General features: G+C 48.1%; 1 protein-coding gene across 1 annotated transcript in view; it reads right to left on the bottom strand.

The window, feature by feature from the left end:
• Positions 1 to 14,972, bottom strand: part of LOC143923407 (RING finger protein 112-like) — a 47,718-nt gene extending 32,746 nt beyond the window's left edge. The window contains exons 1-3 of the mRNA XM_077447065.1: positions 14,836 to 14,972; positions 10,072 to 10,129; positions 8,715 to 8,997 (exon numbers count right to left, since the gene is read on the bottom strand). Of these exons, the coding sequence (XP_077303191.1) occupies positions 8,715 to 8,997; positions 10,072 to 10,094 (306 nt within the window). The 5' untranslated portion in view covers positions 10,095 to 10,129; positions 14,836 to 14,972. The remainder of the gene's footprint in view (positions 1 to 8,714; positions 8,998 to 10,071; positions 10,130 to 14,835) is intronic.
• Between the last annotated feature and the right edge of the window lie 391 nt (positions 14,973 to 15,363).

Genomic DNA, 15,363 nt, shown 5'->3' with positions numbered 1-15,363 from the left:
TGGAATTTATTAGATGAAGGAAAGGGCCAGAGAATCTCATTTTACGTAAGACCATGGCGAGCCAATCAAAGTTTACATTGTCAAAAGCCTTTTCGGCATCAAGAGTGATAATGGCATAATCTCCCCTTGGATGGCATCTGGCGTGTTCTAGCGCCATCATCACCTTTCTGATATTCATCGTTGCTGTTCTGCCTTTCACAAAGCCAGATTGGGCAGGATGGATCAGAAAAGGGATGATGTCAGCCAGTCTTGTGGCTACAATTTTAGAGAGAATCTTAACATCAAGATTTAGTAGTGACATAGGTATGTACGATCCTGGTTCCTAGGGGGGCTTTCCCTTTCTTTTCTAATAGTTTAATTATTGCCTGATTGCCCGTGGGAAGGTAAGAGCCACCAGACCACATACGTTGATAAACACTGTGAAGAGTGGGTGCCAGGAGAGGATGCAATGATTTGTAGAATTCGCCTGTCAGGCCATCTGGGCCTGGCGCTTTAGAGGAGGCTAACTTCCGTATCGTGGCAGTGATTTCTAAAAGAGAGATAGGGGCATTGAGGGTTTCTAATTGGGAGGGAGATATTGGTGTCAGAGTCACTTTATCTAGGAAGTCGCACGCCGTGGGTTTGTCAATGGGATTGGCGGCATATAGCGTAGAGTAATAGCGCAGCATGGCAGAGTTTATGCCTTTTTGCGTGTTCGTGACAGAACCATCTGGCTCACGGATGGAGGGGATGATAGTCGGGCGATAGGTTCCCTTGCTAAGGCGGGCTAGGAGCTTACCCGCCTTATTTCCAAATTTGTGGAGAGTGGCGTCTAGGTATGCTTTCTTAGTCGATTCCACGGTGTCCGCCCAGGTGTCAAAAGATTGTTTGGCTAGTTGCCAAGCAGCCCGGTTTTCGGGGGAGTCATGGGCGTACAATGCTCGTTGAGCCATGTGAAGTCTGGAGCTGGAGGTGTCGTAGTTGAGGTGTGCATTTTTCTTAAAGGACGACGCATACGAAATGATGCGGCCTCTGAGAAAAGCTTTCCCCGCATCCCAAAATAGATTAGGGTCGTCAGCGTGAGGCGCATTAGTTTGCGTGTAAAACTGCCATTCTTTAGTGATGCAAGTTTGGAAATCCGCGTTGTGTTGGAGGAAGGAGGGGAAACGCCAAATTCTAGGGTTAGGATGTATGTCTGGGGTCTCTAGGGATATGGAAGCGTGGTCAGAGATGGCTATATCATGTATCTCCGCTTCTGGGATTAGAGGAAGTAGAGCATCAGAGCAGAAAAAATAATCTATCCTGGTAAAGACATGATGTGGGTGTGAGTAAAAGGAAAATTCTCTATCAGTCGGGTGGTGAAATCGCCATATGTCCCGAAGGTGGAGGGTTTCCATTGTTGCTGCAATTACTGTGGGGTTTAAAGAAGTAGGGATCAAGGCGGGGCGTAGTCGCGTGGATTTGTCATCAATCTGGTGGATAACAGAGTTGAAGTCACCCCCAACAATCTGAGGGAGGTGTGGGTGGCGTAGGAGCCAAGTGGTCAGCGTATTGAAAAAGTCCTTTGTAGGACTATTAGGGGCATACACGTTGGATATTGTCAGTTCCCTTGTCCCAATGAGGACGCGGATAGTGAGAAGTCTGCCCTGGTCATCTGAGTCTGTAGATAAGAGTTTATAGGGGAGACGTTTGTGAATGAGAACAAGGACCCCTGCTTTGCGGCCTAGAGCCTCAGAGCCCACAACTGTGCCCACCCAAAGTTTCCTCATCCGAGCAAAGTCGGGTGAGGAAAGATGGGTTTCCTGAAGCAGTGCTATGTCTGTGTTCAGCCTTTTGAGATGGCGAAGGACCTTCATCCTTTTAGAAGGAGAACGAAGGCCCTTCACGCTCCACGAGATTATCCGCAGCATTGTGGGAATATACTGGGGAGATGTTGTAAAGGTATTGTAGCTACTAGGTCATCGGGGCCTGGGTGAGAAAGATAGCTAAAAACTGCTGAGGACCTAGCTTCCCAAGGCCTATGAAGGGGAACAGTGAATGGGTTCAAAACAGTAGCGGACCGTAAGGGGAGAAGGAGAGACAAAAGGGGGGAGGGGGAGGACGGGTATGTGTACCAACAGTAGATTGAACAAAAGTGAACATATGCATTAACCAACTTCGCTTTTTTCCGCATGGGGGTCACCGTGAGGACCAGCTCCCATAACCAGCCCTGTGTCTGAAGTGAGGGTTTCCGCCCTTCAAATAGTAAGTATAGGATAGTAACAGCGGCCGCAGAGAACTGGAGCGTGGTTATAGGTCCGCACAATGTCGCCCAGGGGAGGAAAACAGGAGCACACATATAGTATAAACAACATCTAAGGTATCAATAAAGACAAATGAAACCGTATCATAAACTGTAGCAAAAGAAATAGCACCTGAGAACAGCAGAGATACCAGGCCATAACGAACCTGGATGTCGCTGGGGACATCCCCATAACCATTTAAATTTTGTCGAACAGTACCTGGGAGGTGTGGACAGTCCAGGAAGGAGAGTCCAAGAACAGTTCACCTGGAGCAGGTCGGATGGGGGCCAGGAGAGGCCATCCGGGAGAGAAACGAGAGTGTGCCGGGGGGGGCACCGTCAAGTGCTTCGCCCTTCAGCGGGCAGTTAGGCCATGCTGTGTTGGGCCGGAAGCCCTAAACTGCTAGTGAGAGTCTTTCCGTGGGCTCCGTTGATCCAAGGCTCGGTTGATTGGCGGGGCTTTAGGTGCGGGACTGAGGTGAGGGCCCGAGCGGGAAGATTTCAAGGAGGACGCCGCCTCCTCCGGATCATGAAAAGAGAGTTGTTCCCCGGCGGGTGTTTTGATCTGCAGAACGGCCGGGAATGCCAGGGTGAACTGGAGTTGGCGTTGATGAAGTTCTGCGCAGATGTGCTGAAAAGCCTTGCGTTTCTTGGAAACGTCCACTGAGTAGTCGGCAAAGATTAGAATTTTGATGCCATCAATCTGCAAAGATCTGGATTGACAGTATTTTTGCAGTATGGCGGCCTTGTCGGAGTAATTGAGGTATTTGGCGATTATCGGACGCGGTGATTTGCGTTCAGAATTAAAGGCTCCCACTCGGTGAGCGCGTTCCACTGTGGAAGGGCCTCCCAGAGCCAATGCCTCAGGAATGCGGCGGGCACAGAAGTCAGACAGACAGAGCAGATGAGGGAAGTGATTCGGGGAGTCCTACAAACCGCAGGTTGCTCCTCCTGGACCTATTCTCGAGGTCGTTGAGTTTTTCCAGAATGAACTTGTTCGTTCTGTCTTGGGCATGTTCAAAGGATTGCGTCTGGTAGAGTTCATCTTCAAGATTTGATATACGGTGTTCTGCTTCATTTAATCTGGAAGCATGTTCCCCTAGCTGGGCTTGGATCTTTTGCATGCCTGCGCTGACAGCCTTTTCTACTGATGCTGCAATCATAGGGGAGAGAAGAGCAGCCACAGCTTGAGCCAGAACCTCAGTGTGGTGATCCTGCAATGGCTGAGGTATGTGAGGCTGCTGCACATGCTGGGGTATTGCAGGGCCAGAGATTTGTGGAGGTGCCTGGGGTTGTGGAGACATGGAGTCCCTCTGAGTAGAGTGTGTAGCTGTCTGATCGCCTACCTCCATGGCTGGGGCCGTCTCCGCTGGATAGGCCGCGCAGGCCGGTTCCGTGCAGGCCGAAGCCGGGGCCTCGATTTGCGGCAGGGCCGACCGCGCGGTTGCGGCCGCATACGATCGCGGCCCAGTTTTTTCCACGAACCGGTCCATCTCGCGATCGGATTCGTGGAGAGGGTCGCAAGGATCTTTTTGAGCGAAAAACGCAGATTTTATAAGCCGTTTTGTAGGGCGGTCTGCGGGAGCTGTGAGGAGAGACAGCTACTCCATGCGGCGCCTGAACCGGAAGTGAAAAAACTGCAGATTTAAAAAGACTGCTTTTGAAATTACTTTAACATATGCAAGTTTATTTAACCACTTGCCGCCCGCCCTATTACAAATTGACGGCGGCAAAGTGGTTTCATTATCCTAACCGGACGTCATATGACGTGATTAGGATAATGAGCCGCTGCGCGCCCCCGGGGGCGCGCATCGCGGTGATCGTTGTTGCGGGGTGTCAGTCTGACACCCGGCAACTACGATCTCGGTAAAGAGTCTCCGACGGAGACTCTTTACCATGTGATCAGCCGTGTCCAATCACGGCTGATCACAGTGTAAATGGGAAGAGCCGGTGATCGGCTTTCCCTCACTCGCGTCTGTCAGAGCCGATCGGCTGCTCCTCTGACAGGGGGGGTCTGTGCTGATCGATTATCAGCACAGCCTCCCCGAGGATGCCCACACTGGACCACCAGGGACACCACTAGACCACCAGGGAAAAGGTAATAAAAATCCATAATCCTCCCTAGACCACCAGGGTGCCAGTCAGCACAATGGGTGCCAATCAGTGCCCATAATGGATGCCAATCAGTGGCCACAATGGGCATCACTGATTGGCATGCATTATTGTTTGGCACTGATTGGCATCCATTATTATAACACCGATGCCGCCTATGAGTGCCCACCTGTGCCGCCTATGAGTGCCCACCTGTGCCGCCTGAGTGCCCACCTGTGCCGCCTGAGTGCCCACCTGTGCCGCCTGAGTGCCCACCTGTGCCGCCTGAGTGCCCACCTGTGCTGCCTATCTATGCCCACCTGTGCCGCCTATCTATGCCCACCTGTGCCGCCTATCCATGCCCACCTGTGCCGCCTATCCATGCCCATCCGTGCCCCCCATCCGTGCCAGCTATCAGTGCCAATTTGTGCCACCTATCAGTGTCCGTCCGTGTCGCCCATCCGGGTCGCCCATCCGTGTCGCCCATCCGTGTCGCCCATCCGTGTCGCTCATCAGTGCCGCCTATCAGTGCCACTTCATTGGTGCCACATTGGTGCCCATCAGTGCCACCTTATCAGTGCCCATCAGTGTAGCCCCATCAGTGCCCATCAGTGAAGGAGAAAACATACTTATTTACAAAGTTTTGAAACTGAAACAAAAAAAAACATTTTTTTTTTCAAAATTTTCGGTATTTTTTTATTTGTAGCGCAAAAAATAAAAACCGTAGAGGTGATCAAATACCACCAAAAGAAAGCTCTATTTGTGGGAAAAAAATGATAAAAATTTCATTTGGGTACAGTGTAGCATGACCGCGCAATTGTCATTCAAAGTGCGACAGCGCTGAAAGCTCAAAATTGGTCTGGGCAGGAAGGTGTTTAAGTGCCCTGTATTGAAGTGGTTAAAGTCAAAATAGGATTTCAAGTAATTGCAAGTATGAATTCTGAAGGTCTACTGTAGCCAGAAAATTTCCTAGAAAGAGAAAAGGCCATGGCTTACCTGGCTGACTCCATGCAAAACTTTTGAACCCCGAGGAAAAATGTAAAGAGTCTCAGGCTCAGAATCCTCAATTTGGCTTGGGAACTGTGCATAGAAACCAAAAAAGTGTTCCTCCTTCAGAAGGGTCTCTGTAATTTTGCCATTTGAGAGTACTCCAAGCTTGATCCAGATTAGACCTACAGAGTACTTCCTAGCATGAAATTTTCTGGTCTCCCACCACGTAAAATAGGCTTTCCAGATGTGATGGTAGACTTTGTGCAAAATGTGATAACCACCATCCCTTAGGACCTGGGCTTCAACAGCTAAGTCATTAAAGATAGTGACCAAGAAGCAGGGTCTTGGACTGGCCCATGGGACAGAAGGTCCAGACCATTATTTGGAAGGGCCCATGGAGAGTCTGACAGTATAGGTCCAAGTATCACACCCTCCTCAATCAGTTTGGTGTGATGGGAATCACTATAATGCTTTCCATCATAATACTGTCATTCAAATGAGGGAGCATTTGCAGAGGAGGAAAGGCATAGCCAAGTAACAAATCCCATGGAGTCTACTGTGAAGACCACGGGGTCCCTGGACCTAGTGACAAACCTGTCCAGTTTGTTGGTGAATCTGGACATCTGGACACCTGTGGTAAAGGGCTTGAAATACCTCCAGTTGAATATCTCATTCCCTGGATTCAGATGCTAATGACTGAGAAATTCAACCTCCGTTTTTTTTTGGAATATGGAGGGGCAGACAGGTCCAGAATATGCAATTCTGGACAAGAGAATCAAGCCCGTTTCCCTTTGAGTGGCGCAACTTCTAGTGACTCCCTCCTGATTGATGTAGGCCACAGTCATGGCATTGCCTAAGTGCATTCTTGTCAGGTGGCCTCGCAACTGAGGGGTCCAGCATTGAAGAGACAACTGTCAAGCATTGACGGGACTTCCCATACTGATGGAAAGATGAGCTTCCCCCAATGACCAAGTCCCCTGCTCTGAGAAGGCATCTAGGACTCCTCCACTAGCCTGACACAGACTGCCATCGATCATGAGCATGCTCTAAATCTTTGGGTGAAAGGGTTTCCCCAACTCAGGTGAGACACACAGGGTGGTGCAATGACCAAAACGGTTTATCACACACTGCCAGAATGTTGACTTGCAATTATCTGGAGTGAAACTAGGCATACAGCACTGCCTACAAAGGGAATAAAGAACCAGGTTAAGGCCAAAGCTGCTCGTGCAGACACAAATTGAGGGTCGAGCCTGAAACCAAAGAAACCAAGCACGAGAGTGGAGGGGAACAGAAGTTTGTTCCAAGGTAGGAAGATTCTGAACAGGGCCCGAAGGAGGTAGGCAACGACTGACCTGGCCGATCCTATGCAAAATGTTTGAATTTGCAAAAACAAATTAAGAGTCTTCAAATACTAAAGGGCCAAACTCCTCCATTTGACTCAGGAACTGTGCACAGGTTCGATCAGAAACCCTGAAATAATTCCTCATTTGGAGATGAAAATAAGATCTGCCTATCTTTGCTGAGAGAGAGGCAAATTTAGGAGCATGAAGCAGGCAGCAAAGTCTAAAACTCCAGTTTGTAGCACCTGGGAAATTATACTAAGATGTCTGAATCCATAAATTTTCAGAAAACAGAAGGGCAAAAAGCTGACAGACATCTGATAAGTGAGGGTGGCCGATCTCTAAAAGCAGGGCTTGGAGAACCATCTCTTCTGGTAAAAATCGCAGTGACACCTATGTGGGCGACACTGATTCCAGGGCATGGCCCTGGACACAGCATCATCGCTGTTTTAGATGCGGAACTGTACTGATAAATGCAGGACAGTTGGCATCCTTGCTGTCTGTGTACCTGTTGGGTAATCTGCCAAAGGGGACACATGTTCTAGTGCCCACTGCCTAAGATGAGTGTTTTATTTACCTTGAGGGAACTTCCTTCAATGCACTGTTCCATCTCCAGGGACAGGAAATGAAGGCTAATCTCCCTAACAAGACAGGGGTGGCAAAAAATAAAATGGCATGAGTCTTAACCTGTCCATACTCCATCTGAAACTAAAAAGGAAAAGTTTTGCCTTTACATAAACCGGGTGGGCTTGTTGGGGTAGCCGAACACTTGTCTGACAATCTTGGTACGGAAAGGCTATGGTGAGAAGTTTTGGGGGCTCAAAGTATACCTGTTATTGAAACTGAATGTTATATTGATAGGGTTGATTTGGTTTATGTTTAATGCTATTTGTTAATAAAGAGGACCATCTGGGGACACATCTTAATGCCCAAAGTTTTGAAAATGTTGTTCGTTTAGGACAGTTTGTCTCCAAACTGCGGCCTGCAGGCAGGATGTGGCCTTTTGCTTATACTTATCTTGTCTTTGAGGCACCGTTACTTCCACTAACACCAAAGATGGGGTACTATGCCTTCCACCAGCAAAAATAATGGTTACCCATACCTGCCACTCACACCAATGATTGGGTAGCATTCCTATCAATGACGTTAATAATGGTGCACCATTTCTCCCTTGAAAACCCCCCAAAAAAGGTGCCATTTCTTGCACTGATACCAACAAAGGAGCACTATTACTCCCACTGACACCAATGATGGGGCAACAGATGAAAAACAAGCTCTGGACTGCCGCACTCTTCAGAAGACCACTTTCTTTTATTGGAAAATCACATCACAGCTCAACAAACACAGCGAACAAGGAAAAATTGCTGACGTTTCGCACTAGCTGTAGTGCTTATTCATAACCAATGATGGGGCACTATTCCTCGCACTGAGACCATTGATGGGGCAATAATCCTCCTACTGACGCTGGGGCATTTTCTACTTCCACTGGCAAGAGTCTGCCCCTCCTAAAGCCTGAAGGACAGTAAACTGGCTGGAGACCCCTAGCTTAGGACAAGCAACATGAAGCCCCACTTGGAACCTTCTCCTCTGTTGCATTTTACCCAACTGCAATACATTCTCTATGATTAGAACTAGTTGTGTGAAAAGTGTAAGAAGAGGTATTGTGTTGTGTTGCTTGTCCTGGACTAATAAAGTTATATAGGCACTGGACTTTACACTGTGCCACCTGTTTTTTGGTGTACCAATGGATGTTTGCACCTGATCAGCCAAACAATTGATCCACTATAGATGACTTGAAAGTAGGTTGAAAGCTTTATTTAGGTTTGTTAATAAAGCCCTATCATTCCATCTTCCAAATACATTAGAGTGTGTGTGTGTGAGGGTAAGATTACAGTTGTTATGGGATTCGAAATACATACGCTGCTTGATCCTTCAATCAAGAAGGATCGCATTTGAATTTACACCTCCTGTCCTGATAGAAACATTTCCTTTCTGGTATACACCCTATATAGTAGAATTTTCCACTCTCTCACCTCTCTGCTCTGCTCTTCCTTGACGGCCAGTTGGACCTTGGTCACCACGTTCTTCAGCCTGTAGGCAGGGATGAGCTGGTTCTTGGGGCAGATTTTCCTGCACTCGGGGCAGCGGTAACCGAGGAGCCCCGGGTCATCCCAATATTTGGTTATACAGTCTCTGCAGAAGGTATGACCACAGGTGATGGAGACCGGATCCGAGAGCTCATGAAGACAAATGGAACATAAAATATCTTCTTCTAACTTGTAAAATTGAGCAGCACCTTCCTGAGGCATGGTACTCCTGGCAGAAATAAAACAAATGTTAGCTCTAAATAGAGAAGACAGAGCATGTCCAGTCTGATATCCAGAGAGAGCTGGGAATGTTCATACAAGATAAAATGTCAAAGTACAAGAAGAGAACTGCAAACTGGGAACAGGGCAGGTTATTTACTTACTTTGTACATAGCAGGTTGCTCATACTACTGTATGATAAACACGCTGAAAAAGAACTTATCAGGTATAGCAAATAAGGGAAGGACCAGACAAACAACAGGAAGAATGTAACAGAGCTCACCCCCCCATCCACTGGTCACCTGTTCTTCTCTGGTCAACAGCTCACCCTCTCACCCCCCCCCCCCCTCATTTACAGGTCACCTCCTCTCCTTGCATCCACAGCTCACCCTCCCCCCCATCCACAAGTCACCCTCTCTTATCCGGTCCAGAGCTCACCCTCTCTCTCTCTCCCCCCAATCTGCAGGTCACCTCTCCTCGCATTCCACAGCTCTCCCTCCCCCCAATCTACAAGTCACCCTCTCTTCTCTGGTCCAAAGCTCACCCTCCCCCCCCCAATCTACAGGTCACCTCTTCTCCTCGCATTCCACAGCTCACCCTCCCCCCAATCTACAAGTCACCCTCTCTTCTCTGGTCCAAAGCTCACCCTCTCCCCCCCCCAATCTACAGGTCACCTCTTCTCCTCGCATTCCACAGCTCACCCTCCCCCCAATCTACAAGTCACCCTCTCTTCTCTGGTCCAGAGCTCACCCTCTCCCCCCCAATCTACAGGTCACCTCCTCTCCTCTACAGCTCAACCCCCCCCCCCCCCCCATACACAGGCCACCTCCTCTCATCCACAACTCACCCTCCCTCACCATCCCCCCAATCCACAAATCACCCTCACTTCTCTGGTCCACAGCTCACCCCCCTCCCCCCCCCAATCTACAGGTCACCTCCTCTCCTCTCATCCACAGCTCACCCTCAGTTCAACCTGTCCCCCCTTCACATGTCACCTTCTCCTTCACCATGTCAGAGATACAGTATATCATCAAATGAAATTCATGTATACACACACATATGTATTTGAATCTAATATACGTACGGTTTGTTGCTGCTGTTCCCCATGAGACTCTCCGGGGTTCCTCCTCACCTTGTGTGATCTGCAAATAAAAAACTTTGTTACTAGAAGTGAAAGAAACTAAAAAGAATGTCGATATTACAGAGAAACGAAACTCACAAGACTAGAAAATTGAGAACTGAAGGATGGGGGAGGGGGCAACATTGTAATAATACAAAAAAAAAAATTACATAATACACAATATATATTTATTTATTTATTTATTATGTAGTTAGGGAGAGCCGCACCCGGTTTGTATTTAGTGCAAAGCAATCTGGTCTTCCCACCGACCATACATATAAGAAAAAAGTTCAAAGGATTGCTGCACTTAAAAAAATTTTATTTGTTCAATAATTTCAAAATGAGTTACAAAGTAAAGGGTTCAAAGAGGTTTCCGTTTCGGGCTCACATGCTTACACCCTTCCACTGATCAGAACACATCCAACATCACATTCATGAGAATTTACACATTTTTCAAATAATCACATATGGAATGAATTTATGTGGTTAATTACTCATTAGTATAATTGTATTCCTTTATGGGTTGATTTTTTTTTCAAAGCTACTGATATAGAAATGGTTAATCAAGCAGACATTCATCTCACTATTCTATCTGAAACCATCACATTGTTAATCTGTCAAAGAAAGTATATGAATATCATGATCTAGATCCAAAAATAATATTATGTATAACAAAAAAATAGAATGAGTATAACTGAAAAAAAAAAAAAAAAAAAGGAGAGAAGGAATAATTATTCCTAATCAGTTATACAAACAAGTATAAATCTAAATCTGTGTTTAGTCCATGAAGGATACAATTATACTAATGAGTAATTAACCACGTAATTCATTCCATATGGGATTATTTAAATTTTGTTTACAATTCTCATGAAATGTGATTGTGATGTTAGCTGTGTTCTGATGTGAGGAAGGGCGTAAGCATGTGAAAAAGCCTCGGCTGCAATCCCAGTGTGAAAACCTGAGTGCTTTCACACACCGGGGGGCGCTGCGCTGGTCGGGCGTCACAAAAAGTCCTGCCAACAGCTTCTTTGCTGCGCTGTAGGGGCAGTGTATACACCGCTCCTAAAGCGCCCCCCCCCCCCCCCGCCCAAAAATTACAACTTCAAAAACCTCACCATGCATCTTACTGAATACCTTGGAATGTCTACCTTCCAAAAAGGGGTCATTTGGGGGGTATTTGTACTTTCCTGGCTTGTTAGGGTCTCAAGAAATGAGATAGGCCGTCAGTACATCAGGTGTGATCAGTTTTCAGATATTGGCACCATAGTTGTGGACTCTATAACTTTCACACAGACCAAATAATATACACTGATTTGGGTTATTTTTACCAAAGATATGTAGCAATATAAATTGTGGTCAAAATGTATGAAGAAAAAATAAAAATTAGCAAAATGTTATGATGGAAACTAAGAAAAATGCATTTTTTGAAATTAAATATATATTTTTTTTTTTTTTACACAGAATTTTCGGTCTTTTTTCTTTTATAGTGCAAAAAATAAAAAGCCCAGAGGTGATCAAATACTACGAAAATAAAGCTCTATTGGTGTGAAAAAAGGGACAAATATTTGATTTGGGTACAGTGTTGCGTTACTAAATGTCATTCAAAATGTGAGAGCACCGAAAGCTGAAAATTGGTCTGGTTAGGAAGGGGGTTTAAGTGCCCAGTGGTCAAGTGGTTAAAGAACATTATTTCGCTCCCCCCCCTAAAAAAAATACATTTCCCATGATGCTCATGCACTCTGCAGTGTAGTTGAGCATCATGGGAAATGTAGTTCCAAAACATCTGGAGTGCCAAGGTTCGCCATCACTGTGTATGTAAAAATGTCGGCTGTTGGAATATTTTATACACTGTATTTGTGCATTGTAGTTTGGAAAAAAAATACACTTCAATGCATTAATAGTAAAGTTATCCCAATTTTTTTGTAGGATATGAAAGATGATTTTACACCAAGTAAATAGATACCCAACATGTTACACTTTAAAATTGCGCATGCTCTCCATAGACCCGGCATTAAACATTTTTAACGGTTTAGAGTTACAGAGGAGGTCTAGCACTAGAATTATTGCTCTCACTTTAATGTGTGGTTTGAACACGGTTTACATTTGCGAGCGTGACTTACGTATGAGTAGTGTCCTCCTTCCTCACCCCCCCCCCCCCCCACACACAGTATTGTCCTCTGCTCCCCCCCCCCACACACAGTATTGTCCTCTGCTCCCCCCCCACACACAGTATTGTCCTCTGCTCCCCCCCCCCCCACACACAGTATTGTCCTCTGCTCCCCCCCCCCACACACACAGTATTGTCCTCTGCTCCCCCCCACACACACAGTATTGTCCTCTGCTCCCCCCCACACACACAGTATTGTCCTCTGCTCCCCCCCCACACACAGTATTGTCCTCTGCTCCCCCCCCCCCCACACACAGTATTGTCCTCTGCTCCCCCCCCCCACACACAGTATTGTCCTCTGCTCCCCCCCACACACACAGTATTGTCCTCTGCTCCCCCCCCCCCACACACACACACACACACACACAGTATTGTCCTCTGCTCCCCCCCCACACACACACACACACAGTATTGTCCTCTGCTCCCCCCCCCCCCCCCACACACACACACAGTATTGTCCTCTGCTCCCCCCCCCCACACACACAGTATTGTCCTCTGTTCCCCCCCCCCCACACACACAGTATTGTCCTCTGCTCCCCCCCACACACACACAGTATTGTCCTCTGCTCCCCCCCCACACACACACACACAGTATTGTCCTCTGCCCCCCCCCCCCCACACGCAGTATTGTCCTCTGCCCCCCCCCCCACACGCAGTATTATCCTCTGCCCCCCCCACACGCAGTATTGTCCTCTGCCCCCCCCCCCCCCCCCACACACACACACACACACACACACACAGTATTGTCCTCTGCTCCCCCCCCCACACACACACACACACAGTATTGTCCTCTGCTCCCCCCCCCCCCACACACACACAGTATTGTCCTCTGCTTCCCCCCCCACACACACACAGTATTGTCCTCTGCTCCCCCCCCCCACACACACAGTATTGTCCTCTGTTCCCCCCCCCCACACACACAGTATTGTCCTCTGCTCCCCCCCCCACACACACACACACACAGTATTGTCCTCTGCTCCCCCCCCCCCCCCCACACACACACACACACACACACACACACACACACACACACAGTATTGTCCTCTGCCCCCCCCCCCCCCCCCCACACGCAGTATTGTCCTCTGCCCCCCCCCCACACGCAGTATTATCCTCTGCCCCCCCCACACGCAGTATTGTCCTCTGCCCCCCCCCCCACACACAGTATTGTCCTCTTCTCCCACCCCCACACACAGTATTGTCCTCTTCCCCCCCCACACACAGTATTGTCCTCTGCCCCCCCACACACACAGTATTGTCCTATGGCCCCCCACACACACACACACAGTATTGTCCTCTGCTCCCCCCCCCCCCCCCCCCCCACACACACAGTATTGTCCTCTGCCCCCCCCCCCCACACACACACACAGTATTGTCCTCTGCTCCCCCCCCCCCACACACACAGTATTGTCCTCTGCTCCCCCCCCCCCCCACACACACACAGTATTGTCCTCTGCTCCCCCCCCCCCACACACACAGTATTGTCCTCTGCCCCCCCCACACGCAGTATTGTCCTCTGCCCCCCCCCACACGCAGTATTATCCTCTGCCCCCCCCCACACGCAGTATTGTCCTCTGCCCCCCCCCCCCACACACAGTATTGTCCTCTTCTCCCACCCCCACACACAGTATTGTCCTCTTTCCCCCCCCACACAGTATTGTCCTCTGCCCCCCCACACACAGTATTGTCCTCTGCCCCCCCACACACACAGTATTGTCCTCTGCCCCCCCACACACACAGTATTGTCCTATGGCCCCCCACACACACACACAGTATTGTCCTCTGCTCCCCCCCCACACACACACACACACACAGTATTGTCCTCTGCCCCCCCCCCACACACACACACAGTATTGTCCTCTGCCCCCCCACACACAGTATTGTCCTCTGCCCCCCCCCACACACACAGTATTGTCCTCTGCCCCCCCCCCCCCACACACAGTATTGTCCTCTGCTCCCCCCCCCCCACACACAGTATTGTCCTCTGCTCCCCCCCAGATGGGAATGAGGAACGCCTATTAGCAAATGTAGGTAGGCATAGGACAACCCCCGCCATGCCCCCTTAAAGTAGAATTATACGTAAAAAAATAAATAAAAAGAAAGGATTAGTTAGTTCAATTTGTTTTTTGCTACTATTGTTTTTTTGTACTGGTTTTGAAATTTACAAATGTAGCAATTTAGAAACAGTTTTTGAAGATAAAAAGTGCATTTTATATAGAACTATACTGATCAGACCAAAATGAGGGACAAATGAGGAAGAAAGAGGGACAGAAGGACATTGCTCCGAATCAGGGACAGTCCCTTGAAGTCGGGGACAGTTGGGAGCTATGGGTACGAAATCTGCAGCTCCCTCCATTCAGGATTGGTCTTCTCCCCTAGAGGCGATTCAGTTCGCATTGCGCGCTATATAAGTATTTCATTCATTCATTCATTCCCCCCACCAGTGTGGCGTTCTATAGGAGGAAAAGATGGATAACAGCTTGGACACGTCCCTCGTCCTCCTGAATGATCCAATTTCTCAGCTCATCGCTGACTATAATCAACGTCTAATCCACAATACTCACCCCTCGCCCCCATAGAAACTGTTGGCGCTATATAAATCCTGTATAATAATAATAATAATCTCAGGATCTCCTCTCCGAGCCAGACATCGTACAACCAGGAAGAGAGAAACGAAAGTGAAAGTATTGCATCTCCCCAGCCTCCTCTGATTGGCTGGTGTGGGCGCGTTAAAGGCGAACGCTCCGCCCCACGTCATCCTATCCTATATAAAGTGACAGCTCTGGGTGACTCCAGAGGAGGAGGGGGGAGGGGGAGGATTATCTGGAGGGTGGAAGAGGATACTCATCTCCCTTCCTGGGGGTGAGGTCACCTCTGACTCTGCGTTCTCGTCATACAAAAACAGGAGTAAAGCCGGCCGTACACCAGTAGAATTTCACTTTAAATTTCTCATTCGCAGGATGTCCCTTTAAAATTTCTTTTTTTTGTTTTTGTCATTTACTGGTGTAAAGACGACAATCTTGTGACTGTATCAATCAAGAAAATTCCAAGGAGCAGAATAAGATTTTATTTTTTTTTTTTATTTAGAAACA

Source organism: Lithobates pipiens, unplaced genomic scaffold (assembly GCF_037356315.1).
Source record: "Lithobates pipiens isolate NorthernLeopardFrog02 unplaced genomic scaffold, aLitPip1_a1.2 Scaffold_22, whole genome shotgun sequence".
Lineage (NCBI taxonomy): Eukaryota > Metazoa > Chordata > Amphibia > Anura > Ranidae > Lithobates > Lithobates pipiens.
The sequence above is the reverse complement of the archived record's forward strand: the minus strand, read 5'-3'. Positions and strand labels throughout refer to the sequence as shown.